The sequence below is a fragment of the Ascidiella aspersa genome, chromosome 3, assembly GCF_963924565.1.
Source record: "Ascidiella aspersa chromosome 3, kaAscAspe10.2, whole genome shotgun sequence".
Lineage (NCBI taxonomy): Eukaryota > Metazoa > Chordata > Ascidiacea > Phlebobranchia > Ascidiidae > Ascidiella > Ascidiella aspersa.
In genome coordinates this window covers 3011139-3034934 of record NC_139449.1, presented here as the reverse complement: position 1 = coordinate 3034934, position 23796 = coordinate 3011139, and the positions used below count along the sequence as shown (strand labels likewise).

The 23796-nt window shown below is 34.7% G+C and overlaps 1 protein-coding gene across 2 annotated transcripts; it reads left to right on the top strand.

Moving 5' to 3' along the window:
- The first annotated feature begins 382 nt into the window (after positions 1-382).
- Positions 383-22943, top strand: LOC146158104 (complement component receptor 1-like protein). Of its 2 annotated transcripts, none has more exons than XM_083385915.1 (14): positions 383-571; positions 1778-1915; positions 3624-3791; positions 4870-5061; positions 6635-6805; positions 8115-8294; positions 9564-9743; positions 10801-10980; positions 11772-11951; positions 13444-13569; positions 13666-13851; positions 16202-16393; positions 21609-21782; positions 22841-22943. In XM_083385915.1, the coding sequence occupies exons 1-13, from the start codon at positions 514-516 to the stop codon at positions 21776-21778; spliced, it is 2121 nt and encodes a 706-aa protein (XP_083242041.1). In that variant the 5' UTR covers positions 383-513; the 3' UTR covers positions 21779-21782; positions 22841-22943. The 2 variants fall into 2 exon arrangements, with proteins under 2 accessions (XP_083242041.1, XP_083242040.1); XM_083385914.1 differs by having other exon boundaries at positions 384-571; positions 21609-21790.
- The last annotated feature ends 853 nt before the right edge of the window (positions 22944-23796 follow it).

The following is a 23796-nucleotide window of genomic DNA, read 5'->3' as shown; positions in this document are numbered from 1 at the left end:
TTGAAACAGTCTCTTCGGAGAACAATGAGTATGTTGATTTCGCAACTTCCATGTGGTTAAATATATTTTTAAGGTTATTAGGCTTTATGAAATTATGACTTCCTTACTAATTAATTTCGCTACTTGTATGTGATTAAATAGTGTGTATTTTTAAATAGCCCTTTATGGACACAATTAAGGCATTTCTATCTTCTTGGGTTTTGTCACTTTTCGGTTTTCTTTTCAAATTAATTCAGAAAACAAATTCCCTAAATTATCAAAAATTCTTTCATGAGAACACTAAGGCTTTTTCATTTCTTTCTTTAGTTCAATTAGTTCGCAAAACTAATTCGCCCGAAACGAAGCATTCCGCGATGTAGAATCTCCGAGAACGGATTAACAAGTGTTTCGGCTTTTTTCTAATGGAGTTTCACGCCAGAGGCGGATTTTAACTGGCGAGTCGAGCCTTAAAATAAATCACGCGCAGCCAACTGAACTTATTTTCGTGTCAAGAAGCAACAAGAACTGGCGGCAATGAAGTTTGTTTTGTCCTGTTTCGCCTTGGCCTTGTTTGTAGCTGCTGCAAATGCAGGTGAGGAAACTAATGGATCAAACTTGGCGTAGTTTAATAAATAAACTGTTGCTACAAGGCAACAGTAAAAATAACCAAAAACAGATTCTCTGGCAATTGTAAGTGTTAATCACATAACTTGCCGAAACGTTGATTAACAATTACAATTGCCAGAGGATCTGTTTATAATTATTTGTCCTATGCCTCATTTTTAATTATTATTGGCGGAGTTGTTTACGTCAGTGTTTCTCAAACAGGTGAATGGTTCACCCCAGGGTGAATAAATTTGTTGCAGGGGTGAACCAACCAAAAGGGGTGAATAAGGGTGAACCGTCAGAAATGAATGATAGCCCTGCAGTAAATCCACAACTGAACTGTTGGTTTTTGGTATTATTTTTGCTTTTTGTAATAATGAAGTTGGTTTGCACTGAGTATATAAATACAAAAATTTGGTGAGTGTGTTTTGTGCTTTTGTAGCTTTATATTCCTGGACTCGAGAAATTGTAGATTTACAATGGTGAAACTTAGCTTGAGTTAATCTTAACAAAAATCGAAACAACCTAAGTTAGTTTGTGCTGTTATATAAAGACGATTTAGTTTTATCATATCATTCGACAAGGGTGAATGAAATCTGAAGATAGATGCTAGGGGTGAACGAAACTAAAAAAGTTTAAGAAGCACTATTTTACGTGATAAATGTGATACACCGGTACTTCGTATATGGTGTTTCTATAGGCTACCGATAACTGAGATTTTGCGCAAAATGAACGGCCCGTTTGACCCGGTAGTACATGCTGTCATTATAAATCGTAGTGTTTTTTAGGTTATTAACTTTATTGGTTGATTTACGATTAAAATTTGATTTGGAAATTTTAATTTGTAATAATATTCTCAAATACGAATTTTTGATTTATGAAGTTTAAAAACTTTTTGGGATTTATAGATTCGTTTTTCATGGGATTTATAGATTTGTTTTAACTGCTTACATTTTTATTTGGACTTATAAATTCAACTGGGATTGAAGATTTATTTCACAAATGATTAAAATTTTATTTGTTTTTTTCCCACTGTGATTTTTGATTTAATAAGGATTACAACTTTTATTGGATTATTATTTTAAATTGGGATTTACGGATTTATTTTATTTTTAAATAATTAAATTTCTATTAATATTTCCAACTTGGGATTTCCCCTCATTACAATAAACTCTCTTTTTGTTTTTGGCAGCCTCTTGCGATGGAAATTGTGGAGATTATGCGGGCGGCTTCACTTATGCAAGATGCAGCTGTCTCGATTCCTGTCGAACTCCAAGTTACTACGACGACTGCTGCGCTGATTACGCTCAGTATTGCACCAGAAAGAAAGGTATTTCACGTAATCCAAAATCAATTAGAAACATTAAGGCAGCATTGCTAACTTTATTTGGGCAAGGTTGCGAGTTAGCGTTTGGGTTTGGATGGGTAAAGCAATAATTTTATTATTTAATCTCCAATTGGCTTGAAGCAGTGTTTTTAAGGTGTTTCAAGTCTTCTTGTAAATTGATATCAAAATTAAATTTCAAGGCAAGTCATTTTCAACAAATGGAAAGTTAAATCCCCACCTATAGGTCATTAGTTACGCAAGTTAATTTCAAGTCGTCGCATTGGCATCAAACATAAGTATAAAGCAATTCACAAATATAAAGCAAAATATAGGCCTTTCAGTTTTTCCTCTGACTTTATAATATTATGTCGCCTTTGAATTCTTCCCTTTTGTATTTTAGTTTGCATACAACGTTAAACGAAATTCCACTGCTCTTTTAGAAGACAGCCATCAAATACCCTTTGAAAGAGTTTTATAGTTTTCTATAAGGGATTCAATCATTTTTCCTTAATGACTCAGATCCAAGTCAAGTGGCCCAAAATACTTAAGTCAAGTCAAGTCAATTAAAATTAGTGACTTTAATGCACTACGAAAAGTTATTTAAAAATAGTAAAAAAAAATAGTCAAGTCATTAATTTCAATTAGACCTTCATGGACCCCCTAGATCGGGGGTTCTTGAACTTTTTTACCACAGACCTCTAAAAAATATCTTGGATCATTACAACGCTGTAGTAAGATTTCAATGAGGCCATCATGAACTCCCTAGAACATGGATGTCCAACCTGCGGCCCGTCTGAAATTTTTGTGCGGCCCGCTAGTCATTTTCACTCCCAAGTAGTATTTTAAACGTTCAATATTAGCCTAATTAAAATGTACCAGTCAGCTTTTAGGGGCGCACTAATATTATAATATGGGTAAAAAATACATATATAATGCCAAAGGCCCGTTGTAGCTCTAAAAGCCAATACTTAATCTTGAAACTTAATAGGTTCTGTGGCCCATTAAATTATTTCAAGTGTCAATGCGGCCCACTATAATAAAATGTTGGACATCCCTGCCCTAGAACAAGTCTCACGTGGGATCAGTGGTATTTAATTTAATTACTTAAGTCCAAGTCAAGTAAATTTTCTAAAAGACTTAAGTCAAGTCAAGTAAATTTTCTAAAAGACTTAAGTCAAATCAAGTTAATTTTCTAAAAGACTTAAGTCAAATAAAGTTAATTGTCTAAAAGACTTAAGTCAAATAAAGTTAATTGTCTAAAAGACTTAAGTCAAGTCAAGTAAATTTTCTAAAAGACTTAAGTCAAATCAAGTTAATTGTCTAAAAGACTTGAGTCAAATAAAGTTAATTGTCTAAAAGACTTAAGTCAAGTCAAGTAAATTTTTTAAAAGACTTAAGTCAAATCAAGTCATTTTACCAAAACGACTTACGTTAAGTCAATTCATTGAAAAAAAATTGACTTAAACGCACTTAAGTCAAGTCAAGAATTTCAACTAGCCCTTCCTGGACCCCCTAAATCTAGTCCCCTGTTTAATAACTTCTGTCCTAAATCTAGTCCACTTTTCAAGAACACTTAACCTAAATCTAGTCCCCAGTTTAATAACTTCTGCCTAAATAACTTTTGTCCTTCTGTCCAGTTTAAGAACACTTAACCTAAATCTAGTCACGAGTCCAATAATCCCGAATTTAAATCGACTTGACTTTCTTTTAGCTTGCCGAAAGCCACCAGCCGTGGACTATGCTACCTTCACTCCAAGCAAAAATTGGTACCCGCACGGAGACAAGATCACATACACGTGCGTTTCAAACAACTACGGAATTAACTTTGACAAGAGAACTTGTGACGACGGAGTCTGGTCAACTGCCCCTCAGTGCCGACGTAAGTATGGAGCGTATTTCTGTGAGGTTTACAGTGTCTTGAGTAACTTACATCAAGGTAAAGTTAAATGAGTTCAAGTCTAGTCGTTTGCGAAACAACTTAGCTCTAAGACAAGTCGTTTGGGAAAAAAACTTATTTCCAAGTTAAGAGATTTGCAAAATAGCGTATTATTTGTAAGCCTTATGCAGTATTTATTGTGACATAACTTAAATTCAAGTCAAGTTGTTTGCAAAATAACTTAACTTTAAGTCAAGTCAAGTCGTTTACAAAAATCACTTAATTTAAGTCACATTTTCAATGGAATCAGAGGATTCAACCTCAAGTGTAATTGTTTTTCCCGTTAGGGTTTTGACAAAGATCTGCATTGTGGCTTTCTTCACCTCGCTCAATCGCAAAAGCGTCAAGTCAAGTCGTCTAGAAAAATAGCTCCATTCTAAATAAAGTTGTTTCCAAAATACCTTAATTATAAGTCAAGTCGTTGGCGAAATAACTAATTTTAAGTCAAGTCATTTACAAAATAACTTAACGTCAAGTCGCGAATGATAGTGTTTTTAAATGTCAGTTATTTAACTCAATTTTTGCACACATAACGATTTGACTGTTAAATGTTTTATTTTTTAGTTGAATAATTGCTCTTAATCGGACGAGTTTACCGATTTTAATAGTTCATCGTTTATTTTTATATTCGTGATTTAACTTAAAGTTGGCTTTCTCTAAAAATGACTTGACCTGGGCAACTGATGACATGGACTGGGAACTGATTTGTTATTTTTGAATAAGGTATTTCACGAAAGACTTGACTTGGGCTCAAGTTATTTCACAAACGACCTGACTAGGACTTAAGTTATTTCAGGAAAGACTTGACTTGGCTTTAAGTCGTTCACAAATAACTTGACTGAAACTTAAGTTATTTCACAAATAAATTAACTTGGACTTCACAAAGGACTTGACTGGATTTTACAACACTTCTGTTAACAATACCATTTAGCTTGTTTCAGCTTGGACAGGTTCCTAAGTCATTTCAAAGTGACTTGTATAACACTGCTGTTGAACATGATTTTGTTTTTGCCTGTTTCAGGCGTTGTAATCGTTGTGTGTCGCCGTCCCGACCTCGGCCGGCATCAGATCGGCTTCACGCCTTACAAGAATTCCTACCTGAGGGATGCCCAGGTTACGTACAGGTGCAAGCCTGGGTGTCGCATCGTGGGAAATCCACGGCGGAAGTGCACGGCAACTGCCTCGTGGACCAGCCTGCCGACATGCGAATGCGGTGAGTTGACTGGGGGATAAAACGCAGAGCTCGAAAATACATTGTCACAAAAAAGACAAAAAGCAAAGCACGAAAAAGAGGGTAGACGCAAAAAGGGCGAAAAACGCAGAGCGCGAAAGAGGCGTTGACGCAAAAATGTGGAGGGCAGAGTTCGAAAAGACATTATCACAAAAAAAGACAAAAAAGACATAGATGCAAAAAAAGATAAAGCTGAGTAACGCAGAGCTTAAAAGAGGCAGAGACGCAAAAGAAAGAAGAGGAACGCAGAGCTCGAAAGGGGATAGCCCCCAAAAGCAATAAAAACGAAAAATGCAGAGGTCAAAATTGACATATAGACGCATCAAATAATGGAGTTAAAAAACAGAGCTCGCAAAAAGGTCCAAGTCTAAGGTTTTTTAAACAGGGGTGCTCGAACCCCTAAGGGTTACGAGAACTGTTCCTAGGGGTGCGGTGATGCTGAATCCGACACAAAAAATGTACTGCTGTAACTTATTTCTTTGATAAATTAAATGTAAAACTGACTCACATATTGGTTTGGTGTTACTCTGTTATCAATTACTTTTACTGTGTTTTCAAATACAATTACATTTTATTTTCGAATAATTTACATTTTTGTTATTTAAGCAATCACAGTGTTTGTACACGTATGTGTATGTAAGTTTCGCAAAAGTAATTTCAAGCAACTTTGTTTTTATTTCCACACCGCAAGTATTTCGGTTCTTTTCCCTATGGAAGTCTGTTTTTTATATAATTCAGATTTTCAAGCCCTAAAAGGTTATTTGGGTTAAACTATAAATATTAAATATGCTGTTGCTACCAGGCATAGTATGTTTAGTTAGGTTCTTCTGGCATATATTTCTTCAACCAACGTCTCAGATTACTATACGGCAAGCCTTCGTCAGGAACTGACACACATAGCCAAGGTTAAACTAATTGGGTACCCAAGATTAGTTATTCGGGTACAAGCTCTTTTATGAACGTACCGGTACCCAAAACACTTTTTGAAACCAATTGGATGAAAACATATTCTTACCCAATATAGCAATATAGTATTGGTATAAACATTTTTAAAACCCATTTTTTACTGAGTAACAGTTGTTGTAAACTTATGACATATGTGTATCTTTCATTGTATCAACAGTTTATAGATTAACCAAGTAATGCACACCTCAAAAAGTTAACTTTTTAATCATTTAGCAAACACTAATAGGGTAAATATGGGGTGATAATATGCTCTATACCCAATATAGTATAGGGCTGGGCTGAACATTTTTAGATCCCAATTTTTTAATTTTGGGGTTATTACATATTATACCCATCTTGCTTCAGGTTTTAGCAGCCCAAGTATTGTATATTGGGGTTCCACGAATATGCCCAAAAGATGCGATTTTGGGGGGGGATACTATTTTTTACAGAGTTGATCAAAAATCAATGAAGAAGAGCTAGATCACAGAATTTATACACATATGTGTATGTATCTTTCGCGGTATCAACAGTTTTTATATTAAGCAAGGAATGCACACAACTCCAAAGTTTGTCGGATCGTTTCAAGCAACGACTTGTTTATTTCCAGGCTGCAAGCACTTCGGTGCTTTATCCTTTGGAAGATACTCTCCTCCCAAGACTTCGTGGGCTTACGGAGATGAAGCAAGGTTTACGTGTCGCGACGGATACTGGCTCGACGGACGTCCGCTTAGCCGATGTGTCAAAGGAGTCTGGAACTCCCCGAAGCCAGTTTGCCGCCGTGAGTTGATTTTACGCGCGTATACGGATGCACGCTCGTTATTTAACTTGAGTAAGCGCAGTGTGTGCCTATAGTGTGTTGCTTCTATCAAAAGGGCGGCTAAATGATAAGGCCTATGGGGGCATAAGGATCTATTTTACGTGCCTATATACAGGCACGTACGTCCGTTAGCGTGCGTAAGCGCAATGTGTGCCTAAAGAGTGCTTGTAAAAGGCGGTTAAATGATTAATCTATGGCCTATGAGCGCGTAAGGACCCCTAAATACCGTCGTTAGTTGATTTTACGCGCGTATACGCATGTACATATACGTTCTTTAACTTGCGTAAGCGCAATATGTGCCTATAATGTGTTGGTGCGTTTAAAGGGACTACTAAATTATAAGGCCTGTGAGCGCATGAAGACCCCTGAATGCCGCCGTGAGTTGTTTTTACGCGCGTATACACATGCACGTACGTCCGTTAACGTGCGTAAGCGCACTATGTGCCAATAGTTTGTTGGTATATTTTTAAAAGGACTTCTAAATGATTAAACCTGTGAGCACATACGGATCCCTAAATGCCGCCGTGAGTTCATTTTACGCGCGTATATGCAGGCATGAACTTTCGTTAACGTGCGTATGCGCAATATGTGCCTATAGTGTATTAGGCTTTCAAAAAACGACTAAATAAATAAACCTGTGAGCATATACAGACCCCTAAATGCCGCCGTGAGCTAAACTTACGCGCGTATACGCGTGCACGTACGTCCGTTTAAATAGCAAATTCTTCTAAAATTTAAATTGCAAATTATTCTAATAAGAACTAGAATGGTAAATATGTCTGCAATTTTTATGCCTTTTAGACTGTAAAAATTACATACAAGTCGTTCCAACCAAAGTGTTTTAATTGGAATTCTTTGTTTCACCTGAGGAACTAAAAATGCCGTTGGACAAAGTAGCATTTTTGGTAAAACATGATTTGGATTTAGACCTATAATTAGAGCACACAAGCAATTCACAAATTAGATTAGAATTAGAATAAGCTTCATTTTGCTCTAATTCATTAAATTAGAAAACTAGAATTATCTACGTAATAAGAATATTAAAGCCCAAACAGGAGTAGATATCATTTTGAACGTTTCGAATGACTCTTCATTTATTTTCAACATCCATGTAGAAAATGAATAAAGAGTTATTCGAAACGTTTAAAATGATACCTATTTCTGTATAGGCTTTGATATTCTTATTACGTCTTACTACAACCTCAAACCATTATGCTCCATAGAATTATCTAGTTGTCCAAGTCCGACAACTATAGCACCTTTTACGCAGGTTATTGTCCCGACCGAGGGCACCCTCAGTACGGTTCAGCGTCTCGCCCAGCCAACGGTTACTGGCGTGTGGGTTCCACTGTCACTTACGAGTGTGACGAAAGCTACAGACTGAGGGGCTCCAAGTCGGCCACATGTCGCTACAATGGAGTCTGGTCTCACAGCGTACCTACATGCGTTCGTAAGTAAACAGAAAACTAATGGATCCGATCCGATACTGAAGTCTTTATCAGTGAACAGGAATTTCAATAAAAATATCAAAGCCAAAATATTCGATAAAATCAACATTTCGCAATTTACAGACGTTTCAGCAATAACTTATGCCATCATCAGTGTAATAATCAATTTGATGTCGATTTTATCGAATATTATGGCTTTGATATTTTTATTAAAATTACTAAAAAAAACGTGTATTGTGCTCCAAAGTGTACAGGAATTTATTAAAACACAAAGGCTTACACAAGTGGATTTATATCTTAATTCGAATGAATACAAAACAATGGTAATAAAACAGAAACAGAATCAGTAAGTTGTTTAGATCAGCAAGTCATCGCCAAACACTAACAAGTAACTAACAATGTGAGCTTCTACTGCGACAAGGTGGTAACACCAACTGCAATAAGGACAACTACAATGTCAAAGCACCATGTGCTCCGTGATCTTTGAACACAAGTAATAGAATGCTTACACAATTAAAAAGGTCATAAAGCACTTCAGCACTTCATCAAAATGCGCTTTAGCAAGCTCACTGTTAATCCTAACATAAACGACAGTGCTGTATACAAGTCATTTTTAAAGGACTGTCCCAGTTAAGTCAATGGTGAAATACCTTAAATCCGAGTCAAGTCTTTTTAAAAAGTAGTCAAGTCCCAGACAAAGTCATCGGTTGCCCAATAGGTCGTTATAAGAGCAAGTCAACTTCAAGTCAAGTCTTTGTCATAAAAATTGAGCCTTTTAAACTATTAAAATTGATAAACTCGTCTGATTATGAGCAGTAACTCAACAATAACACAAAACGTAACATATAGCAATTTGTTTTTTTGTAAAAAGCTGCTACATTTCTTTCCAACCCGAGTCATTTGTCCAAAAGAAATAAGCCAACTCATTTGTCCGGAAGACTTAAGTTAATTGATTTGTGCGAAATGCTTACGTCAAGCAAATTATTTTATAAACCATGACTTAAGTGCACTTCAATCAAGTAATTTTGTCCAAAAGACTTAAGTCAAGTCGTGTCATTTTCCACAAAAGACTTAAGTTAAGTCAAGCCAAGTCATTTAAAACCAACGACTTAAGTGCACCTAATTCATTTTGTCCAAAATACTTAAGTCATGTAAAGTCATTTGAAAGCAATGACTTAAGTGCACTTCAGTCAAGTCATTACAATACCTTTTAGTCATGGCGACCAAACGTAATACCACCTTTCAAAGAAAATTATTTTCCCCGCCTTCAGGCACTTGCGCCAATCGCAGAGGACCAGCATATGGAGAAGGATCTTCCCCAAAAGACGGCTATTGGTACGTAGGTGACACCGTTACCTACAAATGCCAGGACAAGTACAGACTAAGAGGACACAGCTCGGCCATATGCCGCTACAACGGAGTCTGGTCTCATCCCGTTCCAAGATGCGTCCGTAAGTGACTAGGGATGTCCGATAATATCGAATCGCAACCGATTCCCGATGCCATTGTTGCAAACAAGTCGTTTTGAAATGACTTAAGTCCAAGTCAAGTCTTTTTGAATAAATCACAAGTCAAGTCCCAGTCATAATTATAGGTGTTTTAATACAAATTTAAACGTTAAGTGTTAAAATTGGTAAACCCGTAGGCTACGATTTAAACAATACGTCGATTATAGCAATATAGCAGTAACAAAATGAAACGTACAGCAAGCAAATTGTTTTATGTTCAACAATTAGAATAAATAACTCAATTATATATTTTTTTAAATGCCCAATAGAACACAAATCGTTTATCTAAATGACTTGAGTCAAGTCAAGTCAATTTTTTCCAAGAGACTTAAGTCAAGTCAAGTCATATATCCGAAAGACTTAAGTCTAAGTCAAGTCATTTTTTCCAAAAGACTTGAGTTAAGTCAAGTATTTTTTCCAAAATACTTAAGTCAAATCAAGTCATTTTTTCTGAAAGACTTAAGTCAAGTCAAGTATTTTTTTCCAAAAGACTTGAGTCAAGTCAAGTTATTTTTCCCAAAAGACTTACGTCAAGTCATTTAAAAACAGTCACTTGAGTCAAGTCGTATGTCCGAAAGACTTAAGTCAAGTCATTTGCCTAAAATTGTTTTAAAAGTCAAGTCAAGTCATTTTTTCCAAAAGACTTAAGTTAAGTCAAGTATTTTTTCCAAAATACTTAAGTCAAGTCATTTAAAAACAGTCACTTGAGTCAAGTCGAGTCATATGTCCGAAAGACTTAAGTCAAGTCAAGTCAAGTCATTTTTTCCAAAAGACTTGAGTCAAGTCAAGTTATTTTTCCCAAAAGACTTCAGTCAAGTCATTTAAAAACAGTCACTTGAGTCAAGTCAAGTCATATGTCCGAAAGACTTAAATCAAATCAAGTATTTTCTCCAAAAGACTTAAAAAGTCATTTAAAAACAGTAAATTAAGTGTCATTACAACACTGACTAACATCATCTTAATTGCAGCTTTGGTCTCAACTTAAATACTTTTTTGATAGGCACCTGTCCAAACAGAGCAAGTCCAGCCTACGGTTCCGCATCCAGCCCAGAAGACGGTTATTGGTATGTTGGAGATACAGTCACTTACACATGTAACAATAACTACAACTTGGTTGGATCCGCTTCTGCTAATTGTCGATACAACGGAGTATGGTCCAGTGCTGTGCCAACATGCATTCGTAAGTATAGCTTTGTTGGCGATTAAAACAAGTTTTTAAGCATTTGATCTGAGTACTTCAGATGGCTTCCGGTAGGGTTAAAAAAATCCTTTTTCGGCCTGAAAGCCGATCAGCAGATAGCAGCTCATCTACTGGCAGTAAAAGTGAGAATTTAATTCATATAGGATATATGTGATAATGGAAATCACCTTGGCCCTTGCTTTTGAGAAAAACCTGTAAAACTTAATTTAAGAAACGGGAGATTTTTTAAATAGCATTTTTTTCGACAATCGTTCATAGAATTTTCAAAGATCGCATAATTTTGGGGTCAGCATTGGGGCTAGCGCTTTGAATGAGGTTGTGTCAGAGAAACTTGCATTAACCTGTATCATCTTCAGTTAATGTGTATGAGAACTCGTCCTTATTGGCTTTGCAATTCATTGTCAAGCTACTTGGTTACAACATCCCTGCGATTTGTTAGTTTGTTTTATTTTTATAGTAATATATCAAAAAGGCTATTTTTAAGTTTAATCGGTGGGTTCTTGACTTTATGACTGTAAGGTTTTTATCAACATATGCAACGCCTTTGATTCTGTGATTTTCCAAAATGAATCATTTCTGATTCATTAGAAAAATATAGCATAATTCAGTAAATAAACAAAAATTTATTTTGTGATAAATTCAATCTTTCTCAAACCTTTGTGACGTCATTCCGTCTTTGTCGCAAGAACAATGGGATTGTGTTTGTTTATTGTTACGTTTTTTATAACGTCCCTACGAAGGTGCAAGCATAACTCGAGTATTTTTAACAGTAACGACCTGTCCAAGCCGGTCAGATCCAGTAAACGGTCGGACATCTCCCCCACAAGACGTATGGAACGTTGGGGACACTGCTTTCTACGCGTGTGGCGCATACTACGACCTGGTCGGTAGCAATTCCGCCAAATGTCAGCTCGGCGGAGTCTGGTCGGAGGATGTCCCCATCTGTATAGGTCAGTGTCATACAGGGACATGACTGCGAATGGACTGAGTGACACTTGAGTAAGGCATTAGTGTTAGAAGGCATAAAAAACGCGAAATAGGGAATTCTCACATAATAGCAAGTGTTCTTGTGAAAGTCGGTGTCATGCAGGGACAATAGGGACATGACTACGAATGGGCGGAGGGACACTTAATGGAGGCAACACAATGACAGGAGTGTAGAAATACGAACGGGCAAAGTAACAATATAGCAAGGATTCTTGTAAAGGTCAGTGTCATACAGGGACGGTTAGGAACATGACCGCGCATGGACGGAGACACTTTAGGGACATGAGTGTAAAAAACGCCAATAGGCTAGCTAACATTAAATCAGTGGTTCATGTGACGGTTAGTGTCATACCGGGACATGACCTCAAAGGACGAAAGGACACTTTAGGGACTTGAGCGTAAAAAACGCCAATGGGCAAGCTAACTTTATATCATGTTGTAAATTAAACCAGTACGCCATTTTAAATAATTTAACTAACGCACTGCAAACTACACAGGAACATGACCATGAATGTACTAAGTGACATTTCAGGGAAATTAGTATAAAAACGCGAATCGGCTGACTAACATAAAATTAGTCGTTATTGTGAAGGTCAGTATCATACAGGGACATGACTGGACTGACTGACACTTTAGGGAGGCAACACAGGGCAGGAGTATAAAAACGCCAATAGGCTATCTTACTTTGAATCAGTGGTTCTTGTAAAAGTCAGTGTCATAGAGGGACAAAAGGGATATGGCCACGAATGGACGGTGTGACACTACTTAAAAGAGGCAACACAGGAAGGTGGGTGTAAAAACATATAGACGGAATGACACTTAAAGGACACGAGTGTAAAAAATGCGAATTGGCTAACTAACATTAGAACAACGGTTCGTGTGAAAGTCAGTGTCATGCTCAAGGACAATAGGGACATGACTGCGAATGGACGAAATGACACTTAAATAAGGCAACAAAAGGGCAGGAGTGTAAAAACGCATAAGAACAGTCATTTAAGTTTTGTCTTGAGTTCGACCAGTCCGCGATTTTTAATGGTTTAATTAACGCATTGCAAAAACAACACAGGTACATGACCGCGAATGGAATGATTGTCACTTACCGGAGCCAACACATGGGGAGGGGTGTCGAAACGCTAAAATACTGACCAACATTAAAGCAGGGGTTCTTAAGCTGGGGCTACATTTAAGTTACAGTTAAGTTCGTATTCCCTGGCAGTCCCAACAAACTCTTCGAAAGGCGTCGCAAAACAATTTCGAGAACAACTGGTAGAAAATATACAGTAGAATACATTAAATGTTAACAAGCTTATAGCTTGTCGTAGCAATGACTTGCGTGGCAATGGTTAGGTTTGGCATCTGATGATTTTTTCTGGACATAAATAGTAACTTCATGACAACTTTTGTTGAAAATCACGCGTTTAAAACGCAAGTATACTAAGTGTGTTCGGTTTGCAGACAAGACTTGTGCTGGCCGATGCACTGCCGAGGTTGATTCAGAGCTGCCTTGCCAATGCTTGCCGGGTTGTGTGGATACAGACGAGTACAAATGCTGTCCAGATTCCCTCATTTGCCCTATTGAAGGTAAGGATTTCCTACTGATTTGTGGTACTTATTGTAATAATCGGTGGATTTAACAAAAGTCAAAATTCGAAAGTTAAAAATGAATTTTTTTTCCAGAACCGCGCCCAGAATGCTCCCCCATGAAGAACCCTAAATGGGGTCAGATTGTTGGAGTAGGACCCTTCTACGACGGTATGGTTGTTATATTCTTGTGTGAACATCCCTATTCTATTCTGGGAGGACACACGTTGGCCACTTGTAAGAATGGAGCGTGGGATAATCCGCCGCACACTTGTGCAGCCTGTAAGTTGTATAAAAAACAATCATTCCTCATCTAATTTAACTTGACAGTAGTAAATAAGGTGTCCGATATTTGACTTTTTAGTGCAATACCTGACATTTTGGTATGATTTAATATAACTTGAAATTAGATAATGGGTATTCAATGGGGTGGACCATGTTGATATTTTAGCATGATACTTGAAATTTTAGTACAATCTAATTTTACTTGAAATTAGTTAATGGGGTATTTAATATGATGTACCATGCTGGTATTTTAGTAGGATACTTTACATATTAGTGTAATGTAATTTGACTTGACAATAGTTAATGGGGTATTTAATATGATGTACCATGCTGGTATTTTAGTAGGATACTTTACATATTAGTGTAATGTAATTTGACTTGACAATAGTTAATGGGGTATTTAATATGATGTACCATGCTGGTATTTTAGTAGGATACTTTACATATTAGTGTAATCTAATTTGACTTGACAATAGTTAATAGGGTATTTAATATGATGTACCATGCTGGTATTTTAGTAGGATACTTTACATATTAGTGTAATCTAATTTGACTTGACAATAGTTAATGGGGTATTTAATATGATGTACCATGCTGGTATTTTAGTAGGATACTTTACATATTAGTGTAATCTAATTTGACTTGACAATAGTTAATGGGGTATTTAATATGATGTACCATGCTGGTATTTTAGTAGGATACTTTACATATTAGTGTAATCTAATTTGATTTGACAATAGTTAATAGGGTATTTAATATGATGTACCATGCTGGTATTTTAGTAGGATACTTTACATATTAGTGTAATCTAATTTGACTTGACAATAGTTAATGGGGTATTTAATATGATGTACCATGCTGGTATTTTAGTAGGATACTTTACATATTAGTGTAATGTAATTTGACTTGACAATAGTTAATGGGGTATTTAATATGATGTACCATGCTGGTATTTTAGTAGGATACTTTACATATTAGTGTAATCTAATTTGACTTGAAATTAGTTAATGGGGTATTTAATATGATGTACCATGCTGGTATTTTAGTAGGATATTTTACATATTAGTGTAATCTAATTTTGCTTGAAATTAGTTAATGGGGTATTTAATATGATGTACCATGCTGGTATTTTAGTAGGATATTTTACATATTAGTGTAATCTAATTTTGCTTGAAATTAGTTAATGGGTATTTAATTGGGTGTCCGATACTTGACGTTTCATTATGATACCTGATATTTTGAAAAAAAATTGAAATGTCTAAAACTTCATTTTATTCCGCTACTGAAACCCGAAATTATGTAAAAAAATAAATGCGATCCCATAGCATCGTTACTGTGCTCAAAAAAGCAATATAGAATAAATTGAAACACTTGTACATAATTTTCCCAGGTTGTCATACACAAAACGGATTTAGCGGTAAGAAGTCTAGTCCTTTCGATAGATTTTCTTCTAAGGAAAAAAGCGCAAATCATAGCTGAATTCCTTTATCAATTCGGTATCGGATCGGCACTGATACCAACTTATAGTATCAGACAAGTACCGATACTACCACTTAGCATCGGGTATCGGCTCTGATTCGATGTTTTTGTAGTAGTTAAACATATCTCATTCAAATAAAGTGAGCTACAAAAAAACAGTTTTGTTTTCTTATTAACTTAAAGCTGTATTAATATTGAACGAAATAAAGTTAAAAAAACGTTGGTATTTAACATATTTGCGTCAAAATATTTTAGAGTAATACATAAACTATATACCCGTAAAGATTTTCGCACAAACTTTTTCTTAGACAAAGTATGTTTTTTTATATACCTGATTAATGAGAATTTGCAAGTGGAATTTGTTCTTCATAATAGACAAACCATGATGTCAATAAAACATTTAGGAATACTTTACTATTGTTGTGATTACTATGGGCCCAGTGAGTTAACCCTTCCAATCGGATACCAATTTAAAATAGGATTTTTTTATCAAAATATAAAATTCAATTCACCGTTTTTATGTCAAATTTGGTCATTTTTGCTTGTTTGTGCCTTCTAATGACATACCTGAACCGTCGCTTCACCAACTGAGATGCACAGGCTCAGAGGGGAGCGAGTTGAGAAACAACAATAGCAAAGTTGCCTCCTGCATCCTGTTCGTAGAACTAGGCTGCGGTGAGTTTTGAACTCACGACCTCGGTCATACCGGGACTGTCGCAAGTCAATAAACAACCATAGCTTTGTTGCCTGCTACTTCCTGTTTGTAAAACTAGCATGTGGTAAGGTTCGAACTCCAGACCTCGGCCAAACCAAGACCGTCGCTCTACCAACCGAGCTGGGCTATTAACGTCGTTTATTCTCCTTACAGCATGCAGAGAACCTAAGGACATTAGGTACGGGGAAGTATTCGGCAAGATTAAAAACAAAGTCTACAAGCACGGCCATGAGATCTACTACGCATGCAAGGGGGAATACAGACTCCCTCTTGGTCGACCTGTCTTCCAATCAATTTGCAGCCACGGCGTTTGGAAACCTCGGGCGCCCACTTGCAGCTTACCGAGTAAGTTTTTGCTGACCGCTGTGTGGCGCTGTTGTTTTGCCGGCTCGATAAATCGTTCTATCGGCCTTTTTGTTGTCTAATCCAACTTTGAAGTAGAATTGCACTAAAAACATCGCGGGGTTGTTTTTATTCAAAGTCGACATTGCGGTTTTATTATTTTACATTTTTTTCTTTCTTTTTATCGGATTTAAACAATTAGCCGCAAAACACTTACTGAAAACTTTTGGATTTGATTTGACTGAAAGTCAACTTTGGATAGTTTTATTGTTTTATAAGTTTTTTTTCTTTTTAAATCTAAAACAGATAGTTCACTAGAAACATTGCGGATTTGTGTCTATTTCAAGTACTTTTTGAATAGTTGCATTATTTTTTTTTTGTTTGAATATGACAATAATATCAGCAGATATTTCACTAGAAAAATGTCGGATTTGTTTTCATCAAAGTCAATTTTGAATAGTTGCAATATTTTATTTTATTTTTTATTTTTTAATGTAAACAATAATATCGGCTGAAAATTCACTAGAAACATTGCGGATTTGTTTTTGTTCAAAGTCAACTTTGAATGGTTGCATTATTTTTAGATTGTTTTTTTCTTTTAAACTTAAAGAATATTATCAATAGGTAATTTACTGGAAACTTTGCGGATTTGTTTTAATTCAAATTCACCTTTGAATAGTTGCATTTTTTTAAATATTTTTTCTTTTAAATCTGAACAATGTTATTAGCAGATTATTTATTAGAAACTATGCGGATTTTATTATATTCAAATTCAACTTTGAATGGTTGCATTATTTTATATTATATTCTTTCTTTTTAGCAGATAATTCACTAGAAACTTTGCGGATTTGTTTTAATTCAAATTCGGCTTTGAATAGTGGCATTAGTTTATATTATCTATTTTTCTTTAAAATCTGAACAATGTTATAAGCAGATCATTTACACGAAACATTGCGGATTTGATTTTTATTCAAAGTCAACTTTGAATAGGAGCATTTTTTATATTTATTTTTTCTTTTGACTATGACAATAATGTCAGCAAATATTTCACTAAAAAAATGTCGGATTTGTTTTTATTCAAAGTCAACTTTGAATAGTTGCATTATTTTATATTTCTTTTTTCTTTTGAGTATGAACAATAATATCAGCCAAAAATTTGCTAGAAAAATGTCGGATTTGTTTTGATTCAAATTCGGCTTTGAATGGTTGCAATAATTTATATTATTTTCTTTCTTTTAAATCTAAACAATATTATCAGCAGTTAATTAACTAGAAACATTGCGGATTTTATTTTTATTCAAAGCCAATTTTGAATAGATGCAGTTTTTTTAAATATTTTTTCTTTTAAATCTGAACAATATCATTAGCAGATTATTTACTAGAAACATTGCGGTTTTGTTTTAATTCAAATTCAACTTTGAATGGTTGCATTATTTTATACATATTTTTTTTTAATATGGACAATAAAATCAGTAGAAAATTCACTAGAAAATTTTCGGATTTGTTTTTATTCAAAGTCAACTTTGAATAGTTAAATTTCTTTAGTTTGTTTTTTTTCTTTTAAACTTGAACAATATTATCAATAGGGAATTAACTAGAAACGCGGATTTGTTTTGATTCAAATTTAGCTTTGAATAGTTGCATTAGTTTATATTATTTTCTTTCTTTTGAATCTAAACAATATTATCAGCAGATAATTAACTAGAAACATTGTGGATTTCTTGTCATTCAAAGTCAACTTTGAATAGTTGCATTTTTTTATAGTATTATTTTCTTCTATATATGGACAACAATTAAGTAGAAAATTCACTAGAAACTTTGCGGATTTGTTTTTATTCCAAGTTAACTTTAAATAACTGCTTTATTTTAAATTAGTTAGTTTCTTTTGCCTTCTACATAAAATGTCCACAGCTAATTGTTGAAAACATTTCGGGATAGTTCTATTCAATAACCCTTTTAAGCAAATGTGCCACTACGTAGCTAAAATCGTAAGCACAAATGTAAAAATAATCACAAGTTTACGTTTCTGATTCTATTTATTGATCAACATACGAATAAACAACGGATCCATGAAGATACCTTGTTGTTACATCTCATTGATTTATCTGAAATTCATAAAAATAATTGTTTGAATATTAACTTTTCTACAAGAAATTCTTAGATTACCAAATTAAATTACACACAGAAAGTTAATACCATTAGCTTTTAAATATTAACTTAATTTTTTTTAAATATGGTTTTTGAACACTTTTCGATTTGAACTTACCTTTTTTTCTTACTCGATGTCGTTCATGTTGATCTCAGGCATTTCGAAGTGGCTATCTAAAAATGAATTCACTGGTCAGCTTAAAGTGGATTTATTTCTTGTTTAGTGTAGCCATTTTTTTTTCAACAAACTGTGTATTTTGAAAACAAATTTAAATGCAACATAAACTGAAACGCTTTCGGAAGTAAAGAATCTCCCGCAGACCAAAACATGTAAAATAAAAATGACTGCTTTCGCATCAGATTATGTTAAGATTCTTTAAGAAAATTGATATAAAACGTAAAATCGTTTGTTAAAATTACTATTAGAAATATTTGTTTCACCCTATGAATGGGCATCTTCTGTTTCTCAATTCGAATCAATGCGTATGTTTCGCTAGGCACTTATATCATCTTCATCTGGCAAAACACATTAACTGATGATAATAGGCCTACAAGTGTGTATCGAAGCCTCTTTGTTAAATGATTTAGTTTTATTAGACACTTTTGGCTTATTATCATCAGTTAATGTTTTTTTTTAGCTGATGATTTTTTTTAGCTGACAATATCTCAAAAACTAGAGCCGACTCTGCAAAAGCAATCGCCTTTTTGGACTGAGCGCCCCTGATATACCCCTTAATCGATCTAGCAAATCATCCCTTTAAAAAAATTTTGGCCTGTGCGATGGGTCTCCAATACGCAACGTCATTATTAAAATGGTGTCGTTTTACTCGATCTTTTTGGCTTTGAAATTCGTTATAAAGTCCGTGTATCTTATTGTAAAACAACGTAATAACATGAGCTTTACATTGCCCGGTCACATTACCTGTTTTTGGACCCTTTTTTGGACCCTTTTTGGCACGCTTTTTCTTGACAATACGCTTATAAGTAGCGCAACGGCAACCTTTATTACAGCAAATGCAATTATAACCCCTGAGCAGAAGAGACTTGTAAACCGACCTTCCCTCGCTCTGTTCAACTAGAAACAGGAGGCCAAGTAGAAGCGCAAACATGAGAAACTTGTTCATCTGAAACATACGAACAATATTACGAAATCATTAAAATGTAGAATGCAGTTAAACTGAAAGATTTAACTTAAAACTTAAAACTAATCGATTACAGAAGCAAAGAGCTATTTACATGTACGCTAATATACTTGAGAAATTTAAAAAAGGCGTCTTCAGAAAACAAAAAAGAATATTTTTTTAAAAACAACTTAAAAGTTTTGACTTTGTTTAAATCTTAATTACAAACAATAATTTTTTATTTTGCTTAATCGGTCAAAAGCAAATTCCGAAATTAATAGATTTGTACATTGATACATGATAATTTAGCTTAACGCTCATGTTAAGTTCGATGATTTAGCTTTGTCCTATACAAATAAGGTTTTTAAACAGCTTACCTTGTTGTTTGATATTGTCAGTTGATCAAGTTCAAAATAAAACTGTGAAGCAACTTTAACATTTCAGTACAATTTATAGGTTTTACACAATAGGCTCTCTTTCACAATGTAGAAATTACGCAGTAAAAGACAATAAATTTATTTCCAAAACAATATTGAATGTAGAATTTATTTTTTTCAATCAGTTTTATTAACTAGAAATACTGCGGATTCGTTTTTCATTCAAAATGAACGTTAAAAAGTTGCATTGTTATATATATTTCTTTGTTTCTTTTTTGAACAATATTATCACGAGATAATTTACTGGAAATCTTGAGGATTTAGTATATTAAGAGTCGAGTTTGAATAGTTAATTTTTTTTAGTTTATTTATTTTTTTCTTTTAAACTTGCACAATATTATCAATAGATAATAATTCACTAGAAACTTTGCGGATTTGTTTTTATTCAAATTCGGCTTTGAATAGATTCATTATTAAGAATATTTTTGTTTAAATCTGAACAATATTTTAAGCAGATAATTTACTAGAAACTTTGCGGATTTGTTTTTATTCAAATTCGGCTTTGAATGGTTGCAATAATTTATATTATTTTCTTTCTTTTAAATCTAAACAATATTATAAGCAGATAATTTACTAGAAACTTTGCGGATTTGTTTTTATTCAAATTCGGCTTTGAATGGTTGCAATAATTTATATTATTTTCTTTCTTTTAAATCTAAACAATATTATCAGCAGATAATTTACTAGAAACTTTACGGATTTGTTTTTATTCGCATTCAACTTTGAATAGATTCATTATTAAGAATATATTTTTTTTAAATCTGAACAATGTAATAAGCAGTTAATTTACTAGAAACTTTGCGGATTTGTTTTGATTCAAAGTCAACGTTAAATAGTTGCTTTATTTACTTTTAGTTTTTATTCAAACTTGAGAATTTACTAGAAACATTGCGGATTTGTTTTGATTCAAAGTCAACGTTAAATAGTTGCTTCATTTATTTTTAGTTATTATTTCAACTTGAGAATTTACTAGAAACATTGCGGATTTGTTTTGATTCAAATTCAACTTTGCATAGTTGGTTTATTTTATTTCGTTTAAATCTGAGCAATATCATTAGCAGATTATTGACTGTAAACATTGCTGATTTTGTTTTTAAAGCTTATAATTATGTTCATAAATCAAGCCATTGACTCAAGTCACTACAACACTGATTCTAATGTATAATGCGGTGTTTCTCAGCCTTTTATGGCGAGTGGCTCCCCTCATAAATAATTAATAGATTGCGCCACCCCTACAAGATTTTTTCGTAGGTAATTCACTAGAATGTCACAATAAACGGAACTGAAACAACACACATCAACTCTACACAACGTAGGAAGTTATAATTGGATTTATTCCACTATAATCTCACACAAAAATGAGTTGAGCAAAAGTCACATTCTTGAAGATTCTCAAATATCTCCCGGCACCCTTGAGCATTAGAAATAACACCCAAGGGTGCCGAGGCACCCCGGTCAAGAACCACCGGCTTAATGTCCTGCACCTAAACCATAAAATGTGCTTTTTACCAGTCAGAATCGACTACAGCACTTGTAAGGGAAGATGCGGCAGTAAGAAAGGAGGTGGGTATACCTGCGGTTGCGAGTTAACATGCGCATTCCATAATCGCTACATATCACAACCAACTAACTGCTGCGCGGACTACAGGAGAACCTGCGTTGCGAGGAACGATCCGCACTAAGCAGGTTGAAAAGTGAGGCTTTTTTATTGTGTTTTGCTCCGGTTTCGAAAACATATTGTGATTTTTTTAACTAAAAAAGTGATTTTTCAACCGAAAGTCACCGCAGACTCAGCGAATCTGTCGACCAATGATGCCAGCAGGACAGGTACGTTGTTTTTCTAGCCTGCCCTGCTTGCATCATTGATCGACAGATTCGGTAAGTCTGCAATAGCTTTTCGGTGTACTAATAATAATACGTTAGCCGTAATCCTTGGACAAAAAACAGCTTCAGAAGGGCCAGATTACAGTTGTTAACACATATGCGTGTGTGGATATTTCATTGTTTAGGGAGTAGAGGGCGCCGGTGAAAAACCACAACTATGGGCCCCTGTTTTTTGAGCATATGTTCAACTGTTTAAAGATCAACCGACATTATTGTAAACAAGTCATTTTAACATGGCCTAAGTCCAAGTCAAAAGTAATTTGTAAATAATTAACCAAGTCAAGTCTTTGTGAATAAATAACAAGTCAAGTCCCAGTCATTAGTTGCCTATAAGACAATTCCCAGTCAAGTCATAACTAGAACAAGTTAACATCAAGTCATGTCATTGACATTAAAGCAAAAAGGTAAACTGTTAAAATTGGTAAACTCTTTCGATTGTGAGCAATAACTGAGCTTAAAAATAATAAAAACGCACTTTATAGCAGGAAGCTTGTTTTACGTGCAAAAACAAGTCTTGCGTTTTTGAATAGTTAATGAAAACACTTCATTTAAACTGAAACTGAAGTCATTTGTCCACAAGACGAAAGTCAAGTCAAGTTATTTGAAAACATTGACTTTAGTGCACAAGTCAAGTCAATAAGTCATTACAAAGAAGAAACTACTTTGACCGGGTGAAGCATAGTTGGGCGAAAGCTTGTGGAGAATCAATGCAATTTGTCTTTATATAGTGCCACCTGATTCTTCTATTTAGAATTAGACAAATCGCGACCAATATGGGTTGACAAACACCGCTATACGGTACACGAATTTAAATCACTACCGGTAATCTAAACTAAATATCTGTTGTTATTTCCTTCTAGACGGAGAATTACGGCCTATTGCTGCTGACCTCCAATGAAGCAACAATTCTTGTTATTGTATTATTGACAAATAAAAGCATCGAATACAAATGTAATCACAATATTTTGCGCTGTATTAGTTTTGTAAGCAAAGAAGCCCCATTTAGTGTAAGGTTAAACTACTAAAAAGTTTATCACTAAGTTATCATATGGTTTGTGGTTAACCAACAAAATCATATTGCTGTTTGGACCAGCCCTGTTGAATTTAGACTGGAATTGGTAATTTAGTAGGCTACTCTGTAAGCTAATGTCCCCCATTCCGTGTTAACATGAACTAAAAAGAGTCAGTTTTTACCTGATGCTTAAAGTGGACGTTGATAACCAGGGAGTCGAACCGGAACCAAACCGGAACTTTATGAACCGGTTTTGGGTCAATTTTTTTCGAACCGTAACCGAACCTGAACCGTTTTTTGAACGATTTCAAGGACCCGAACCGGAACTGAACCGAATAATTTGAAAGAAAATGAACCTTAACCGTACCCGAACCTCTTAACAAAAGCGGTTCACTCCAGCATGACGTCACAACTTGTATTTTAAATAGTCGAGTTATGCCATGTTTAAAATTTTATGAACAAATTTGAATATTGATTAAAAAAACGTTGATTTTTTTTATTTTTTAGATATTTCAATAATGAGTTGCTGTTTTTTTAATACGTCACGTAACTTTGATTGAATGACTTACTATTCAAAGATTGTTCTCTGCATATATTGATCCACATTTATAGATTTAACACAACTTATATTATATCCGAACCGGGACTTTATGAACCGGTTTTGAAATAACGATGGTCGTACCGGAGCCGAACCGGAACTGAACCGTATTCCGAAAAAATCCTTGAACCCGAACCGGAAAAGTCAAACAGTTCGACTCCCTGTTGATAACTGTGGTTCGAAAGTTTTGTTAGCCTTGTTTTTTA

Excerpts from the sequence above, each read along its gene's own strand:
- LOC146158104 (XM_083385915.1), top strand. The coding sequence starts at position 514 with ATGAAGTTTGTTTTGTCCTGTTTCGCCTTGGCCTTGTTTGTAGCTGCT. Across the intron at positions 6,806-8,114 it reads CCCGAAGCCAGTTTGCCGCC|GTTATTGTCCCGACCGAGGG; the intron begins GTGAGTTGATTT and ends CCTTTTACGCAG. Across the intron at positions 11,952-13,443 it reads GGATGTCCCCATCTGTATAG|ACAAGACTTGTGCTGGCCGA; the intron begins GTCAGTGTCATA and ends TTCGGTTTGCAG.